Source organism: Drosophila sulfurigaster, chromosome X (assembly GCF_023558435.1).
Source record: "Drosophila sulfurigaster albostrigata strain 15112-1811.04 chromosome X, ASM2355843v2, whole genome shotgun sequence".
NCBI classification, from domain to species: domain Eukaryota; kingdom Metazoa; phylum Arthropoda; class Insecta; order Diptera; family Drosophilidae; genus Drosophila; species Drosophila sulfurigaster.
In genome coordinates, this window is record NC_084885.1 from 30,317,633 (window position 1) to 30,334,827 (window position 17,195).

Sequence of the window (17,195 nt, forward strand, 5' to 3'; positions counted from 1 at the left end):
AGGTTGATAACGCGAGAACAAGAGTCGACAGAGATGATATATAGTTGGGCTATGTGGGGAAATCAAATGCGAGGGAAAAATGGAAATACCTTCTCGGATGTTGATTTTGTACAATTCATTTTTTTATTATACATATATATAAAATACAAATACTTGTATGAAATGAATTTTCGTTCGTTTTTGTTTTTGTTGTGTGTTATTCGAGCTCAACATTATAAATATTTGTTTTTTGTTTATATCTATGGTGTATATTATGTGTATATTCGATATGCAAAATGCTTTTTTGTTGTAACATTCAGTTTTGTGTCTGATGTCCCCAAAAGGAGACTGAATAATTTTAGTTTCTTCGAATGCGTGTTGAGAGATTGAGATTGTATAAATAGTAAAGTAAAGAGTATAAGTATTAAAATTTTGCACTACAAATTCAAAAGGCACTAATTACGAGTACATACTTAACAAACAAATAGAAAAAAAAGTTATATGTATATAGAGATTCATAGTCAAAAGTGGACGGCAAACATTGCGAAAATATTGTCTGGAATTAATTGAAGTTCAAAGGTGCCTAAAGTGTGTACGTTAATTGGATTTTTGTCTTTGTTCCTCTTGATTGCTGTTGTGGTTGCTGCTTTTTATATGTAGCCCTGAAGACTGCGCGATTGACTGTGATGATGACGCGGTGGCTGATAGCCTGGCTCTTGCATTTCCATCTGCATCACCAGATTCTTTTGCTCGCCACGTGCCTCGTAAGCATGACGCGACTCACGATGCAAAATGAGAGCAGCCAGGGCCAACAGGATGGAAGTGACAACGGCGAGGGCATAGGACCAGCCAAGCACATTGAATTTGGGATACATGAGCCAGTCGCGACGATAGGCACAGCCACCAAAGATGCACACGGCCAAGAACATGAAGACAGCTGCAGCACAGAGTGAAATAATTAATATAAATTCAAATGGTGAAATAGTTGTAAATTACATGAGACGGCGGTGCCAATGAAGGCGAGACGCACGAGCAGCCATTCGTATTGGAGCACTGCCTTCAACGGCAAGCGAATGATGGTCAGCGAGAGCAGGGCCAGCACACAGAAGACACTGATGAAGGCCATGGTGACAAAGCCTTGCACAGCCATCAGCCAGCCAGGCAACAGATATTCGCGTATAACATAATATTCCTAGAGTGAACTCATTTAGATGTGTTTGACTTAGGTGGAAAGTGCACACTTACGTGGGAGAATATGTTGTGGCAGCCGGTGAATTGTTTGGGATTGTGGTATTTGGGATAAACGAAATCCTTGAAGCAATACTGCCAGAGTCCCATGTTCTTGAAGCTGCTGTGCGTCTCCTCGTACGATTCAATCCAATAAGGCGAGCTGAAGGACATAATCATCACAAAGAAGCTGGCATATGTCACAATCGAGCCAAACACGACGCCATCTGCAGTGCAATATAATATTTATTTACATAAAAAAACAATACGCTGACTTTGGCTGCGTCACTTACTCGTCGCACGCGGATAATCGCCCTTCTCCACGCCATTGTCGGTCGTATCCTGCGATTGCTGTTTGCCCAAATTATGCATATTGGATTTGAGACTTCAGTAAATGAATTGAGTTGAAGAAAATGTGTTGATATTGTGTATAAACAAATGAAATTGTAGACAAATTAAATGCACACACCCAACTGCAAGGTGGGGCTGGGGTACAATGTGACCGCTCTTGACATTTTTCACCAGCTGCTAGTTTACGTCGGCAAATATACCGAAAATACTGCTTGGTAACAATACGTTACAGTGCACACAAAGTGGCCAGACTATGAAATTTATGTGCAGCAATGTTGAAAATTTTTGTTTATTACTGATTGCATTGCATTTTTGTTTATTATAAATTAATAACAAGATAGATATTGAAAGTTTATGTCACTCGTGTGGCTCTAAAAGTTTAATATCGATGCACTCAACGGAAGCTTCACATGCCAATGTGGCCAGACTGTTAATTTGTGTAACACAAGGTGGCAACTTTAAAATTCAGTTGGAATATCGAGTTGATCTCTGGCGGGTCGATTTATTAAAATTATTAATTACAAATAACAATACACGCAATAACAAGATGGCTCAATTAAAGCACTTGGTCCACCTCGTGGTGCTCCAAGTGCTTCATATAGGCAAGAAAACACGTCCAACAGAGGCTGCACACGCTAATAAACGGGACGCGATTGCGCTCTGGGATGAGGGAGAAGTTGATGGTGGCCACCAGGGGCCAGACACATAGAGCAACCTGTAAGTAAATGCATAATGACTGATTATTTCGCTAAGTTTGCTTTCTGCTGTGTACCTTGTAGGTGGGAATGACCTTTTTGCCAACTTCGGCCACCGCCTCTCGCACTGTCTTGGACTCGAGCAGACTCATGATGAAGTAGAAGCAAGTCATGGCAGCCGGCGTATACGAAATGGTCTCAACGGCCGCCTTTACAATGCCAGTGCGCAACGATGTCTGCGGCCACATGGCGCTAGAGATCTGCTTACGACGAAAAGAAGATTGTGATTGATAACTATGAAACATGGCTAAGGGAATCGCTTTTACCTTAACCCAGCCATATAGAGTGGGCGCCACAAACAAGCCGCCGTACATGCTGAAACGCAAGACACGCCACCAGTCGTAGTTGCCTACGCAAATCCGCAAAGTTAGTAAATTTAAATCGATTAATTCAAGCAGCAACAAACTTACCCCAATTTTTGCCCTCAAAGGTTTGCTGTATCAGGCTGCCAGTTGGCCAGATCAGGCTATATGATATCATGCCACGCACAATGGGATAGCGGGTGACGAGTGTCTTGCACTGTTGCCACAGCAATGGAGCCACCATGCTGACGCTCTACATGTGAAAACATGGTTTATTGTTAGTTGCAAATTGCAATGCAAAACAACTGTTGTAATCTATGTAAATGAATTTCAGCCAGGGCCAAGTCAACACACAAAACTGGGGGCTGCGACCTCGTCCAACAAAAAGACATAAAATGGCAACACACACAACGAACAACGAACGAGACACAAAACAACATGTGGCGTGGCCTGTTGATACTTTTATGCTGTTGCTGCTGCTGCTGCTTGACGAGCTGCCTGGAGGATCAGCTGCAGGACAGCAAGATTGTCAATGGGACTGTCGCCGCCAAGGGCGAGTTTCCCTACGCAGTAAGGCGCTCCAACAATGTAGTAGTGTCTCCTCTTCAAATAACGTTTATTGCTTTTCTCAGGTGTCGCTGCGTCGCTCCAAGAGTGGACATCATTCCTGTGGCGGCACCTTACTCAATGCAGGCTGGGTGTTAACGGCGGCGCATTGTGTGCGTTCTGCAAATCCTCAGGATGTGAATGTACAATATGGCAGCAATATCATTGCACGCAATGCCACACAGTTGGCCACGGTGCAGGCCATCTTTGTGCATCCCGGCTACGAGCCGCAGAATAAGCACTTCAATGATATTGCTCTGCTGCAGCTGCAGCAACCGTTGATCCTTGATGCTCTGGTGCAGCCGGTGCGTTTACCGAGTGCCGAACAAATGACCCTGGCCAATAGCAGTGTTGTCCTCGCCGGATGGGGTTTAAATGCCGTGGGTATCGCGACCATTTCCACATAGATTCCACAGTTATTTATTCTGTACTTTTCTCTTGCAGACTGGTGGCGTTGTGCAGCATCAGCTGATGAAGGTTCAGCTGCAGGCGTTCAGCGATCAGGATTGCAGCAATCTGCATCAAGTGCAACTCCATGCCACTCAGCTATGCGCCGGAGTTCCCGAGGGCGGCAAAGGACAGTGCAGCGGTGACTCTGGTGGTCCGCTCTTGCTCGCCGGCAGCGACACTCAAGTGGGCATTGTGTCGTGGAGCATTAAACCCTGCACTCGTCCCCCCTATCCGGGTGTCTTCACCGAGGTCTCGGCGTATGTGGACTGGATTGTGGCAACTGTGGCCACGGCTCCGAATAATGATCCCGCAACGTCGCAGCTCTGGATTGGTGAATTGATTGTGGCACGTGTGCCGCCGCCACTTGTAGCGTAGTCACAAGATGAATATGAAGGAGAAGAAGTTGTACTTAAATGCAATTTATTGACCTACCAAAAATTGTACTATAAACAACACGCATTATTTACATAACAGACAACAACAGAGCGCAACTTATGCAGCCTGAATAATGGGAGCAACTGCAACTGCATCCGCATTCACAGTGTTGTCTTCATCGTGACTCAACTGACGCGTCTTTGTGTATGCCAAAAAGATGATCCACATCAGGCTGCAAATGCTGACAAAGACGACACGATTGTGCTCCGGCACCAGCGAGAAGTTCAGCGTCTGAATGAAGGGCCAAACACAGATGCCAACCTGTTGAGCTTAAGTTGTTAGTTTGTTGTTCGGTTGAGATTGAGGAGGAGTCATCGCTTAGTAGTGGTACCTTGTATGTGGGCAATGCCTTCTGTTTGGTCTCCTCAACAGCCTCAGCGAAACTCTTGCGCTCCAGCAGACTCATGCCCATGAAGAATGAGATGCAGGCAAAGGGTCCATAAGAGATTTGTTCGGTTAGCGCCTGCAAATTGTTCGATTTGGGGTTCACACATCCTTGCCACACACACGCACACACACACACTTACCTTGACGATGCCAACACGCAGACTGGTCTGTGGCCACATGGCGCTGGAAAGGCGCACCCAGCCATAAAGTGTGGGCGCCACATAGAGACCACCGAAGAGACTGAAGCGCAGAGCACGCGCCCAATCGTAATTCTCTAGCGGAAGAGCAGAATTTTGAGTTCCGAGTTGTGATGAATCCTTATCGTAAACTTACTCAGATTGCGTCCTTCGAGCGTTTGCTGTATCAGGCTGCCCGTGGGCCACAGTAGCGCATAGGTCACTGCCCCCTTGACCATGGGATGCAATTTGCCTTGGGCAGTGACCACGTTTTGCAATTGTCTAAGCACTTGGGCCATTTTATTTCAACAAAGTTGTACCTTTCAAAACTGTTTTCTAAAATTGTTATTGCTATCTCACTCGCGCGCGCAACGACAACAACGACGACGGCGAACTCATCGAATAATAACAGTCATTCGCAAATGTTGCTATCTCGCTCGCTTGGCAATGCAGGCGACGGCGAATTCAACAAGGTCACTGTCACTCACACTGACACACACACACATGCATGCACATGAATTGACCATGGCGAAGTGTAAGTGGAAGAGGAAGCATGGCTACTAAACTACGGTACTTGCTTGCAACTTCTTTAGAAGAGAATGTCAACGAGAGAGAAAGAGAGAGAGCTTTCTACTCCTTCTATGCTGAGCTGCTTGTGAGTTTTTATCACTTGCTGCTTGCTGCGATCAATGAATCTGTTGCACTTAACAACTAAATCACACAATGGTTGCACAAATACTGCAATTTCGAAAATTAGAAGAGCCAAAAATTGCAATTGCATTTGCAATTGATCGTGTGAAAAGCTTTTCCGTTTCCGTGTGTCGCTCATTGGCGGCTGCTGACAAAAGGTGAGCGGTGTGACACGCATGCGGGGAGCGCGGCAGTTTGTTCAAATGCCAAAATTCAAATTATGAAATACCCACGCACTCACACTCACACACACACACATGCATTGTGCATGTGCATGTGTGTCATAACAGCTGTGTTCTAAGAACTATGAATGGAAACGTTACGCATACGCATGTGAGTAAAAATATCTACATATGTATGTGCGTCTGTTTGTTTGCGCTTGTTTATGTAATGGAAACTTTATGCGAAATGTGGCATGTGATTTAATATGACAGATTGTGTTTATGACTGCTACACACATATATGTACATTCAGAGAAATACTTGCTAGTCATCAACTAAGCGAGCGAGATTTGCCGTCGTCATTCCCCTCGTTGCCTTGTAAATTCGCATACATACTTACATGTATGCAAGCTGCTACCTACACACATAAATACACATATATGTATGAATATGTGTGTATACTCTATGTTTATAGGGATGTAGAGGGAGTAAATACGTAACTAATACTTAATGTTATGCTACTTTGTACTATATGCATTTAGAATGCGTATCCCCGCCGCTTTAGCAAATTGTTATGAACTAAACGCAATTGTTTGTGTCAGCTGTCGACGCTGCGTCTGGCGTCCGCTGCCAGATGATTGCAAAAAGCTCTGCCAGCTTTTGCTACCCTGCATTATCAGTATCAATATGAAAGAGAGTTTGCTTATCGAAAAAGCACTTTCGAAACTTTTTGGATTTTTAACAACAAAATGTATTAATAGAGCCGCCTATGGATACATTTTTTAATTTTGAATTTAATTTTCGAATGTTATTTTCAAACCCATAAACCATAAATATTTGCTGTTAAAAACATATGTATCGATATATATCGATGTTCGTTTAGTGATATCGAATGGTAAGCAATGCATATTTTGCAAATCAAATACCTAAATAATAATTGCATGCATTAAAGACTTTTATTATTATTACTATTGCTTTCGATTTATTCTATAATTCTTTCACTTACTAATATTGATAAGTTTACTAATTAATTTTTGAAATTTGAAAATACCAAAATGCGGCAATTGTCTATTGCGCGAATTTTATGTTTATCACTGCTGGTCACACCGTTTACTAAAACTGCAATATCATTAGACAGACCGACAAAGTTGATTACTTTTTTCAGAAACAAATTGTATTTACATTTAATTGAACGCACCACATCAACACAGTGAAAATGACCGTAACTGCTGTGCCGCTGGAGAGCGTACGCGAAAAGGCGCTTTCCGACTACAGAAAGAAATTGCTGGAGCACAAAGAAGTCGAGGGTCGCCTCAAAGAAAGTGAGTTGAGAAAAAATGGTGATGCCAAAAGTTGTCCACAAATAATGCAAAATTTATAGAACGCGAGGAAATCAAGGAGCTGACAAAGCTTTACGACAAGTCGGAGAATGATCTAAAAGCACTGCAAAGCGTGGGCCAAATTGTGGGCGAGGTGCTCAAACAATTGACCGAGGATAAATGTGAGTGTTGGCAAAATAAGATTTGACCACGATATTAATGATATATTTTGTGTGTTGAATGCAGTCATTGTGAAAGCCACCAATGGACCACGCTATGTGGTCGGTTGCCGTCGCCAGCTGGACAAGGCCAAGCTAAAGTCGGGCACACGCGTTGCCCTCGACATGACCACATTGACGATTATGCGCTATTTGCCACGCGAGGTTGATCCTTTGGTCTACAATATGTCGCACGAGGATCCCGGCGATGTCACCTACTCGGCTATCGGTGGTCTCACCGAGCAAATTCGCGAGCTACGCGAAGTCATCGAGTTGCCATTGCTCAATCCCGAACTCTTCCTGCGCGTTGGTATCACACCGCCCAAAGGTTGTTTGCTCTACGGCCCGCCAGGCACAGGAAAAACGCTGTTGGCGCGTGCGGTGGCCTCGCAACTGGATGCCAACTTCCTGAAGGTTGTCTCCTCGGCCATTGTGGACAAATATATTGGCGAGAGTGCGCGTTTGATACGCGAAATGTTCAATTATGCCCGCGATCATCAGCCCTGCATCATTTTCATGGATGAAATCGATGCGATTGGTGGCCGTCGTTTCTCTGAGGGCACATCGGCCGATCGTGAAATACAGCGCACGCTGATGGAGCTGCTCAATCAAATGGATGGCTTCGATTCGCTGGGACAAGTGAAGATGATTATGGCCACCAATCGTCCCGATACATTGGATCCTGCTTTGCTGCGTCCCGGTCGCCTGGATCGTAAGATCGAGATACCGCTGCCCAACGAACAAGCGCGGTAAGTTGTTCACGAATAAGTTGAACTTAAAGCAACATGATTCATTTATAATAACTTGTTTGCAGTCTGGAGATCCTGAAGATTCATGCGCTCAAGATTGCCAAACATGGTGAGATTGATTACGAAGCCATTGTCAAGTTGTCGGACAATTTCAATGGCGCCGATCTGCGCAACGTTTGCACTGAGGCGGGTCTCTTTGCCATCCGGTAAGTGAACACGTAACGAAATACTTAAACGCTTTAGTTTCTATATGAAAAACAATTGCCAATTGCAGCGCGGAACGTGAATACGTCATCCAGGAGGACTTCATGAAGGCTGTGCGCAAGGTGTCGGACAACAAGAAGCTGGAGAGCAAACTGGACTACAAGCCAGTTTAGATGTAACTAACCATTAACTTCAACACAAATTCAATAAAAACAATACCCATCTTATATTATGTACATGAAATTGTAGTTGTTTGGAAAGATTGTTTATTACTCAAGAAAAGCTAGAAGTAAGCTAGCTTCAGTCAGGAATTTGTGTAATTTGGAGTGCTTATTAATTTTAGAGTTATGAATTTTGCTGTTCTACCAATTAATTCACTAGACATTGTTTACTCCAAGGCAAATGTCTATAATTTAGACTTAAAAGAAGGTAATCCGACTATCTGGTTTAGTTTGTACTCCTAAGTTATATTTTCAATGTAGTACTATATCAATATACCAAATGTATATCTTTAGTATTTTGCGGTATATTAATTCGGTATATTTTAAAGTGAATACCTCAAAAACACCTACTAACTACGGGTCTTAGTAGCTTTGACCGAAAATCTGGTATATTTTGTACTCTATGGTATATTAAAACACCAAATATAGCATTCGGTATATTTTAGTATTTTGCGGTACATCATTTTTGTATATTTCATGAATAAAACCGCACGGTTCTGGATTTATTGAAAGTGGATCGAGTGTACTTGATATACCAAAAAATAGTTGATGGTATATTTTTGTATTTTGCAGTATATTAATTTGGTATATTTTTAAAATAATACCGCATTGTCTTGCAATTATTGAAAGTGGGTATCTTCCAGTCGAGTAGTATATTTTTAGTATTTTTGTGGTATATTAATATGGTATATTTTAAGAATACCGCACTGGTTAGCGGCTATCTCATCTCTCTCACACTCGACTGTAACTTTCTTGTTTCTTGTGGAATAAGCATGAAGAGGATCAAGATGTTGAATCCTTATGAATACTGTTACTCAAATTTAGAACATATTTATATTTTGCTATAGTCCAGTGTTTTGGTTATTGTCAACAACGTTTTTATTACATCGATCAGAATGAAAGAGCAAGAGGTATATAGCAAGTCTATAATCTATATAAGTAGCTGGTCACTTGGCTTTGTTGGTGTCCTCGATGCGTCGTTTCTTGCGTTCCATGTAGTCGCTGACGTTGTCGTAGCGCTTCTTGAACCACACCGACAGATCCTCGGGCACACATTGCCCCTCTCCGGCAAACTGTTCGCCGACCATTTGCAACCAGCCTTCGGGCAGCGTTGCATCCTCGGCACCATCCTGGCTGCTGTAGGCACGCAGCGTGAGATTGTCATTCAAGGAGCCCAGCACATAGATGCGCTGTCCACACAACGCAAAGTTGCCAATGTGCCAACTGCCCGCAGCGGCTTCAATCAACTGCTCCCGTGTAACAGACCACGAGGGATTTGCCGCGTCTGCTGCATTGAGCTGCAGCTCATAGAGTCCAATGGCAGCGCTGTGATCGTAGAAGAGCACCGCCGCCTCATAACGCTGGCCGGGCACAAGCTCACGCAGCTGGAGTCTCACTGCTGGCGCTGGCAATTCCTTGAGCAGCAGTTCCTCCCCCGTCGCATACTTCCAGATGCGCAGCGTCTTGTCACCCGAAACGGAAACCAGGTGCTGCAGCTGCTGTTCGCCGAGGAGCACCAAACCCGAAACGAATTCCTTGTGACCCAGACAATAGCTGTGTATGTCATAGCTGGCGGGATAGTTGGTCACGCGAATTTTGTCATCACGATCACAGCTGATGATGTGCTGTTGATCCGGTGTCCACAATATGTCGTACACAATGCTCAGATGACCCAAGAGCAGTTTGGGCGGCGCCTCAACATCCGCACTGCAATCGAATTGATAGCAATCGCCGGTTTTATCCGTGACCAGCAACGAACTCGAATCGGGCGCGAATCTCAAGGCACTCGAGGCACGTGCCAGCGGACGTATCGAGAGCAGCTTGGCATGCTCCGGCCTGCTCTTGTACAGCAGCAGCGCCTTCTGGCCGGCTGTGGTCAGAGCAATTAACTGGCGATCGGGTGAATAGCTGACGTTCAATATGGACACTTCACTTTTGGTTGCGGGCTGCTCTTCAGTTGCTTCACTGGCCGCCACGGGCTTGAGCCCGCACGTGGTCAGGTCTGTGGGGAGCTCAATCTCCTTGAAGATTTGCAAGTCGTTGGGATTGAGGAATAGCACCTTCCGGCCGTGCGCAAGCACCAGCTCGGGCTCCAAGTAGAAGATTGTTGTCATATTGCGCGCTCTCTCACTCTCTCTGTTGTGAATCACCAACAGGCGGTAAGGTGGAGAGTATTGGACACAACTGGAACATAGCGCTGGACAGAAACAGCGTCTATCGATATATCGTGAGTTTGATTTTAAAATATACTAAATATATTTCACGTTGCAAATACCTAAATACCTACCTTTGAGATCCACATAGAAAATTTAATGCAAACAGTATCTATAATAATATCAAATCAAGATAAAAAAAAAAAACTTTTTTTCTGACAGTATTTTATTTCGTAACATCGAATAGAATATCGGCAATCGATAGTTGATGTACATGCCCAACAACGTGGTGGCAACGTCAATCAGCTGAACTTTTACCGTTGCTCGGTGAATTGCAATAGTGTGTATCGATGTAACGGCCATTTTGTGGTGAAAAGAAAAATGCGCCAAAAGTGCAGCACAATGATTAACTATAAAAGTGGCTCCGCAACTAACAAGCTGAGCCAATATTAAAGAAAATTTAAGCGCGTAACAACGTAAAAACGCAGTGTGAAATTTGTCAAATAAAAAAAACAGTTCGAAGAAATACAATATTCAATATGAACACCATAACCACCATTCGCAGTATCAACGACTTCAACAAACGCATCGATTCCGCCGATGGCAGAGTGGTGGTGCTTGATTTTTATGCAACGTGGTGCGGCCCCTGCAAGGAAATCGAGAAGACGGTGAAATCACTGGCCCGTCAATATGAGGGCAAGGTGATATTCCTGAAGGTCAATGTGGACAAATACGATGAACTGGTGCAAAGGTACAAAGTGCGCAGCATGCCAACATTTGTCTTCCTTAAAGGCGCTCGACGCCTGGGCTCCGTTATCGGGGCTGATGAGCACAAACTGGTGAAGATGCTGGCCAAGGTGGGCAAGTGAGGGAACGTTCGTCGTCCCCATAACTTTCTCTCGATACTCCTTCCACGACGCTGGGCGTCGATAATATTTAACTTTAAACGTTCGATAATGTAATAATGTAATTGTGATTGTATTTTAAATTTGTGTAATGTGTAACTTGACTTAAAATAGATGTAAGCAAGCATAAGCTCAAATAAAACTTCAGCATGACAAATTAATTCAATTTGGATTTTTTTTTCATTTGCACGAGCCATAACCTCAAAATGATTTCTACAAGTTTTTAACAAGCAAGCGCTGCTGCTATTGTTTTTTCTTTTATTAGATTCTAGAGAGAGAGACGCAGTGTAGTTTAAATCATTTTTTCAACAAACTAATATTTGTGTTTATTTTTTAGGAAGCGTACAAAATTTTCAAGTGCAACAAAAACAAAAAAAACGAAAAACAAAAAAAAGAGGTAATTCCATTGCAAATTCCAGCGCTATTAATCGTTCGTTCCTTCGATCGATCGATCTCGCCTATCGATAACAACGACCATGTCCTATCAAATCAAACGTACGCCATATTTTCGACGCATGTTCAACCACAGTCGCCGCAATGGGCAACTGCAGCGTTTGCGCGAAGAATACGAACGCATCCAAGAGTTCAATGATCGCACCATCGAGCTGAAGATGCGCCAGGTGCGTCTCAAGCGATTGTTTCGTGAAATCGAGGACATCAATGAGTCGCCCAGTCCCCTAACATTGAGTGCGTCGTCGGCGACGCGTCGCCAACAGCCGCTGCTGCTGCCGCTGACGCCGGAAGCGATGCAGGCGCAGCAGCGACGCGAACGTGTCGAGGCACTCGAAAGGGCCCGCGAGCTGGGCCAGGAGATGTCGCGTCGCAACGCCGAGCTGGCAGAGAATGGCAGCGGTTTCTATTTGCGCAGCGAACTGCGCGCCACCGCCAAAATGCGCGCAGCCGACGAGGCGCGTCGCGATGCCCAGGAGCGGCGTCAACGCGCCGCTCGACGCATCAGCTATGGCAACGCGCAGTCGCGCTCGAATATTGAGCGCATTGCGCTGCGACGCCAGCGGCAAGAGGAGGCCGATGCACTGCTCTATCGGCACGATTTGCCGACATCGCCGCCGGCACGACTATCGCAGCAGCAGCAGCAGGTGTTGCCAGATCAGTTGAATCAGTTGAATGTGGCGCAGCCAGATATCGTGAAACGTTCGATGCTGCAGCAGCGATTGCAATATGGCAACTCGCGTTCCTCCAACAACATGATGCGCAGTCAAATGGCGGCTGCGCAGCGTGTGATGAATTGCATATCAGGGGCGGATCAGGCGGCGAGCGTTAATGCGCATTTGCAGGTGATTAAACGGCATGCGCAATTGGAGTTTGAGCATCGATTGCGCAACACAAACACTCCTTTGCTGCTCGATACCCATGCCGATAACAACGACAATGACAGCGATAACGATACCGATAACAATAACAATCGTGGCGAGGCGCCGACAATGAAAAATTCAAATGCTGTCAACTCGGAGGATGAAATGCAGACAGCCCTGCTGCCGCCAACGGAGCACGAACCCTTGAGCTACGACGACGATAATATGCCCAGCACCAGCCAGAATGCTTTAAGACTAAACAGTGATCTCGCCTCAGCAGCAACGAAGACAACGACGCCGCAAGCAAGTCGCCTACTTAGTGCAAGTCCATCGGAACGTGCCTCGGAGCGTTGGCATCGCATATCGCTGACATTGCCCTGGCTGAAGGTCACCACCACACATGATCAACACCAGTTGATGGCTGCTGCCTCCGCGCGTTTGCCCAACATTAGCATCTCCATTGCTGGCGAGGATGTGAACGACAGCAGCTCATACAGCACACCGGCAACGCATGGCAACCACGCGGACAATTATCAAAGCTTTAGGGGACCATCGTTGTTGCAGGAGGATCTCATGCAGATCATGGAATTGGACATAGATAGACATGATCAGCGTCCATATCACAATTAGTTGTGACATCAACTTTTGCTTTCCCTTCACAGTAAGTAGAGCTTACTCACTACCAAATCGTTCTTGATTGAAACATTTGACCGCCTACAGAAGCTGAAAATGCGCAACGAGAGTTTCGCGAAATCTTCTCTCTGGATCCTTGAGATACATTTTAGTTGGGGCCAAAAGGAATCCTGCGAGCCAACGAACAGACGCTCAGATCTGTGCCACATAGATCATGCGAAATGGGCAGAGATATACATATATACATATATTCAAACACTTTCCTTCAATTATTATATTAGTTGTGAATTCAAATGTAAATATACATTTGAGTGAAATAAATTGAAAGTTACAGTTCAAAAAAAAAAAAAATGATATATAATCTGATGTAAATTTTATGAAAATATCGACACGAACTTTATGCAAATAGTTTGTCACATGCATAGAATTTTATGGATTCCTGCGGTGCTTGTGTTTCTCCAACCAATCGGCCAACGCATCCTCGAGATCTTTGCGGAAAGGATTCGTCAACTTGGGCGCCTTGAAGAGTTTATAAAATTGTGAATTATAGACGATCCTATCGAACATATCTTCAAATTTTTCGCAGTCAGCGATAATCAATTGCTGTTCCAACATGTCAAAGCTGCACCAAGAAAAACAAATATAGTTATTATGGATTATAGATTGCTGATTCTTGAAGAGTTTCACCTGGGCAGACGTTCGCGTATATACCGAACACGTCGTCCGTTGTTGGACTCGATCGTTTTAGCGCTATAATTTCGACTGATGCCTGCCAATTTACCACTGATCAACTGATCGCTGATGCTGAGCTGCGTGTCCGGTGTTACACAAAGATTGACAAAGAGAGTACGATCCTCGATGTCAGTGTCTTTAATGTCGGCATAAAGATAATGACCACGCACCAGGAGCTTGAAGTAGTTCGTCGCATTCGCCGACCAATGGAAATCTAGAGGATATACGTCCGTCAAAGTGCCACGCATTGCCATTGCCGGATGCTGCATGAAGTTCTTGTGCAGAAAATTCAGCTGATTAGCCGGCAATTTAACACTTTGGCCATAGTCAAGCATATAGACGGACACCTCTGTGGCGGAGATCACACTCACAATGCGTGCACGCTTCCACGCGGATTGATGAAAGGCGGCGCAAATGTAGCCGGGTTTCAGAAAGTGAGGCGTCAGCATCCAACACAATCCATGCCCATCGCTATGAAAGTTGCTGCAGAAAGGAGTCGATGGAATGAATTGCATACACTGCATACATAGTGTTGGCTCCCACTTACAATATCTTATGGGACATCTCCGTCACCAGGTCGGCATCTTTGGCCTCCAGAAACCAGAACTGAAAGGGGCTATAAACCTGTGAAGAAAGCACATTGTAAAATGCAAGTCAGATCAGAGAGATTCATACACTCACCTCGGTTACCTTGATTCGTAACTTGTTGCCAACTGTGTGCTCCTGTGAAAGCGTCTTGACAGCTAGCTCTGCACCTAAGCGATTAGCTTCCTGTGGCCTATCCTCATTGAACACTTCCTCGGACTTTGGAAGAACCTTTAACAATTATCAAACACTTTTAAAATTTATCCTTTAACAACTTCTCTCGGATAAGCCTTTGAAGGTATTCATTTTATTTCCAGATGACATCAAGCTTCAATACATTTATAACTAGGTACAACAAAATGTATTGACGACTCACCAGCACATATTTCGATTGAATGCGACGGCACTCGGCACTCAGCTCAGTTTCATCCAGCAAAGCTTCGGCGCTGTCCAACTTATCATCAGAAGTCTCAATATCCTTCTTCATGGTGCCAAGCTTATGTGTAACCATTTTGTTTGCTGCTTCCTGTTTTTCTTTAGCTTCTTCCTGTGCAAATTCATTGTGCAGGTCAAGCGAAAAATATTTAAAAATATAATTTCTCTTAAGGCAAGGTTCTTCTTTAATAGTTTTCATTTTGTTTGTTGTACAAACTTGTTGACTAAGTTTATTAATAAATTTTACTATGTTCATGCACGCACGGTAATAAACTGAAAACTAACTGTCAAAAAATGGCGTTGCCGAACATTCGAATTTCGAAACTCACAACACCAATAAATATCGATATCAATTACCGATATTTTATATTCTACTTTAGCATATGGTATATTTCAGCAGTATAGCGACGGTCACACTGAGGCGAATTGTTTGCGGCACGTGTTGCTGCGATTTCTGGGATTTGAATCGCAAGCAAAATTGTTAGATAAAATGGATAGTGAAGTGGATGATTATGAGCCCACCGACTCCGAGGAGGAGTACAATGAGGAGGAACGTGAAATTTTACAGGATTATCGCAAGGAGCGCCAGAGACGCGCCGACAACAAACGCAACCAAAAACAATCTGTGCTGGCGTTCAGCGAAAGCGACGATGATGACGACGATGAGGAAGAGGACCCTTATGCGGCACAACGGGCGCAAAGAAAAGCCAAAAAGTCCAAGCGCAAGACTGCAGCAGCTGGCAATGATGATGACGATGACGATGAAGACGATGTGGCGCAATTGATGCGAGACAGCGACATCGAAGGCGCCGAAGACGATGATGGCGATCTGCCCGATACCATGGACTGGGGCACCAACAAGCGAACGTATTATAATACCGATTTCGTGGATCAAGACTACAGTAGCTACAATGCACAGGAGGAGGACATGGCCAAGGCCGAGGAAGAGGAGGCCAGAAAAATACAATTGCGTCTGGCCAAACAGTTGAACGAAGCCGACTTTCAGCTGGACGACATGATGGAAACCAGCAGCGTCAAACAAAGCGCTCAAAAAGCAGCCAAGAAGTCGACCACAAAGCCCAGCATAGAGACCATCAAGGTGACCACAGATCTGGCCGGTCTGGGGAAGCGTGAACGCTTACAACTGCTGCAAAAGGATTCACCCGAATTCCTGGGTATCACACAGGAATTCAAGACGCAGCTGCACGAGGTACAAAAGCTGACAGCGCCCGTCCTCAACTATGTGCGGCATCATCAGGTGCCTGTGGTGCCAGCCTTGCAATTCGCCCAGCTCTATCAGAGCGTGCTCCTCAGCTACTGCTCCAACGTCAGCTACTATTTGCTGCTAAAAGCAACGCGCAGCAATGTCAAGTATCATCCGGTCGTCAAGCGTCTGGTACAACTGAAGCAGCTGCGCGAACAGCTCGCCGAGCGTTATGTGGAGTTCATAGAGCCACAGCTGGAGGCGTTGCTGGAGCGCATCCAGGATGGCGATGCATTCACAGTGCTCGATGTGGCGCAACGCAAGGCCAAGCTGCAGATACTCGACAAGTACGACGAGACGTCAGCAGAGCAGAAGCCAGAACAGCAAGTGGCGGCGGCGGAGGAGGACGAAGATGACGACGAGGAGACGGATGACGGTGACGATGACAAAGATGAAGATGAGGATGCGGCAGAGTTGGCGCGTCGTGGCATCACCTATCAAATGGCCAAGAACAAGGGCCTGACGCCGCATCGCAAGAAGGAGCTGCGCAATCCGCGCGTCAAGCATCGCGGCAAATATCGCAAGGCGCTCATCCGACGCAAGGGCGCCGTCCGATCTGTGCGCACCGAGGTCAAACGCTACGGCGGCGAGGTGTCCGGCATCAAGGCGGGCGTCACCAAGAGCGTCAAGTTCCGAACGTAGTTTAAAATCGTTTACTATATATATTATAGTACATATAATAAGTAGAAAGTCTGTAAACTGCATATTAAAAAGGATAATGTTGTGAGCTGTAAAACGGATATTTTATTTGTCGGAGATTTGATTCAATCCAGCGTATTCCCAATTTTTGTTTTTTTTTGTCATTTTCACCTTAAAAACCAGCTGAAATCATAAATTTCAGTATATCTCGATAACCACAAGGACGATTCGAATGTCCTTTGGTGGCACAACAGTCCTTACTGAAAGACGTCGTTTGACACAGGACTCGCCAGGATCAGACAGGAT

At 45.0% G+C, this 17,195-nt stretch overlaps 10 protein-coding genes across 14 annotated transcripts in view; 5 read left to right on the forward strand and 5 right to left on the reverse strand.

Moving 5' to 3' along the window:
• Window positions 1-221: 221 nt before the first annotated feature.
• LOC133847894 (uncharacterized) lies at window positions 222-1,701 on the reverse strand. The gene is made up of 4 exons (XM_062283182.1): window positions 1,500-1,701; window positions 1,225-1,433; window positions 976-1,171; window positions 222-916 (listed from the first exon to the last, which is right to left on the reverse strand). The coding sequence occupies exons 1-4, from the start codon at window positions 1,576-1,578 to the stop codon at window positions 630-632; spliced, it is 771 nt and encodes a 256-aa protein (XP_062139166.1). The 5' UTR covers window positions 1,579-1,701; the 3' UTR covers window positions 222-629.
• Window positions 1,702-2,113: 412 nt separating this feature from the next.
• On the reverse strand, window positions 2,114-5,875 carry LOC133847898 (uncharacterized). Of its 2 annotated transcripts, XM_062283186.1 has the most exons (5): window positions 5,247-5,875; window positions 2,723-2,867; window positions 2,579-2,661; window positions 2,330-2,512; window positions 2,114-2,272 (listed from the first exon to the last, which is right to left on the reverse strand). In XM_062283186.1, exons 2-5 carry the CDS (start codon window positions 2,856-2,858, stop codon window positions 2,114-2,116), a joined length of 561 nt encoding a protein of 186 aa, XP_062139170.1. In that variant the 5' UTR covers window positions 2,859-2,867; window positions 5,247-5,875. The 2 variants fall into 2 exon arrangements, with proteins under 2 accessions (XP_062139170.1, XP_062139171.1); XM_062283187.1 differs by lacking the exon at window positions 5,247-5,875 and having other exon boundaries at window positions 2,723-2,956.
• On the forward strand, window positions 2,189-4,045 carry LOC133847895 (trypsin-1). Its single transcript, XM_062283183.1, has 4 exons — window positions 2,189-2,274; window positions 2,949-3,184; window positions 3,247-3,600; window positions 3,665-4,045. Exons 1-4 carry the CDS (start codon window positions 2,223-2,225, stop codon window positions 4,043-4,045), a joined length of 1,023 nt encoding a protein of 340 aa, XP_062139167.1. The 5' UTR covers window positions 2,189-2,222.
• On the reverse strand, window positions 3,097-6,058 carry LOC133847897 (PXMP2/4 family protein 4). Of its 3 annotated transcripts, XR_009895199.1 has the most exons (6): window positions 5,920-6,058; window positions 4,826-4,997; window positions 4,633-4,766; window positions 4,437-4,568; window positions 4,103-4,366; window positions 3,097-4,033 (listed from the first exon to the last, which is right to left on the reverse strand). XR_009895199.1 is itself a non-coding variant. In XM_062283184.1 (5 exons), the coding sequence occupies exons 2-5, from the start codon at window positions 4,965-4,967 to the stop codon at window positions 4,163-4,165; spliced, it is 612 nt and encodes a 203-aa protein (XP_062139168.1). In that variant the 5' UTR covers window positions 4,968-4,997; window positions 5,920-6,058; the 3' UTR covers window positions 3,097-4,162. The 3 variants fall into 3 exon arrangements, 2 of the variants coding, with proteins under 2 accessions (XP_062139168.1, XP_062139169.1); XM_062283184.1 differs by having other exon boundaries at window positions 3,097-4,366; XM_062283185.1 differs by having other exon boundaries at window positions 3,097-4,366; window positions 4,826-4,988; window positions 5,912-6,024.
• Window positions 6,059-6,624: 566 nt separating this feature from the next.
• LOC133847888 (26S proteasome regulatory subunit 10B) overlaps window positions 6,625-17,195 on the forward strand; it is a 91,841-nt gene continuing 81,270 nt past the window's right edge. Inside the window, exons 1-5 of one of the 2 annotated variants that reach the window (XM_062283176.1) lie at window positions 6,625-6,841; window positions 6,901-7,020; window positions 7,085-7,805; window positions 7,871-8,011; window positions 8,080-8,187. In XM_062283176.1, the coding sequence (XP_062139160.1) occupies window positions 6,736-6,841; window positions 6,901-7,020; window positions 7,085-7,805; window positions 7,871-8,011; window positions 8,080-8,182 (1,191 nt within the window). In that variant the 5' untranslated portion in view covers window positions 6,625-6,735 and the 3' untranslated portion in view covers window positions 8,183-8,187. Of the gene's footprint in view, window positions 6,842-6,900; window positions 7,021-7,084; window positions 7,806-7,870; window positions 8,012-8,079; window positions 8,246-17,195 lie in introns of those variants that run through there. The other variant, XM_062283175.1, reaches the window with a different exon arrangement.
• LOC133847889 (tRNA (guanine-N(7)-)-methyltransferase non-catalytic subunit wuho) lies at window positions 9,086-10,432 on the reverse strand. Its single transcript, XM_062283178.1, has one exon. It carries the CDS (start codon window positions 10,342-10,344, stop codon window positions 9,178-9,180), a length of 1,167 nt encoding a protein of 388 aa, XP_062139162.1. The 5' UTR covers window positions 10,345-10,432; the 3' UTR covers window positions 9,086-9,177.
• Window positions 10,814-11,454, forward strand: LOC133847891 (thioredoxin-1). Its single transcript, XM_062283180.1, has one exon. It carries the CDS (start codon window positions 10,923-10,925, stop codon window positions 11,250-11,252), a length of 330 nt encoding a protein of 109 aa, XP_062139164.1. The 5' UTR covers window positions 10,814-10,922; the 3' UTR covers window positions 11,253-11,454.
• Window positions 11,553-13,585, forward strand: LOC133847885 (nuclear transcription factor Y subunit beta). Its single transcript, XM_062283173.1, has 2 exons — window positions 11,553-13,262; window positions 13,322-13,585. The coding sequence occupies exon 1, from the start codon at window positions 11,765-11,767 to the stop codon at window positions 13,229-13,231; it is 1,467 nt and encodes a 488-aa protein (XP_062139157.1). The 5' UTR covers window positions 11,553-11,764; the 3' UTR covers window positions 13,232-13,262; window positions 13,322-13,585.
• LOC133848804 (tudor domain-containing protein 1) lies at window positions 13,593-15,038 on the reverse strand. Its single transcript, XM_062284498.1, has 5 exons — window positions 14,928-15,038; window positions 14,648-14,782; window positions 14,514-14,590; window positions 13,922-14,449; window positions 13,593-13,856 (listed from the first exon to the last, which is right to left on the reverse strand). Exons 1-5 carry the CDS (start codon window positions 15,036-15,038, stop codon window positions 13,664-13,666), a joined length of 1,044 nt encoding a protein of 347 aa, XP_062140482.1. The 3' UTR covers window positions 13,593-13,663.
• On the forward strand, window positions 15,383-16,986 carry LOC133847887 (something about silencing protein 10). Its single transcript, XM_062283174.1, has one exon. It carries the CDS (start codon window positions 15,477-15,479, stop codon window positions 16,890-16,892), a length of 1,416 nt encoding a protein of 471 aa, XP_062139158.1. The 5' UTR covers window positions 15,383-15,476; the 3' UTR covers window positions 16,893-16,986.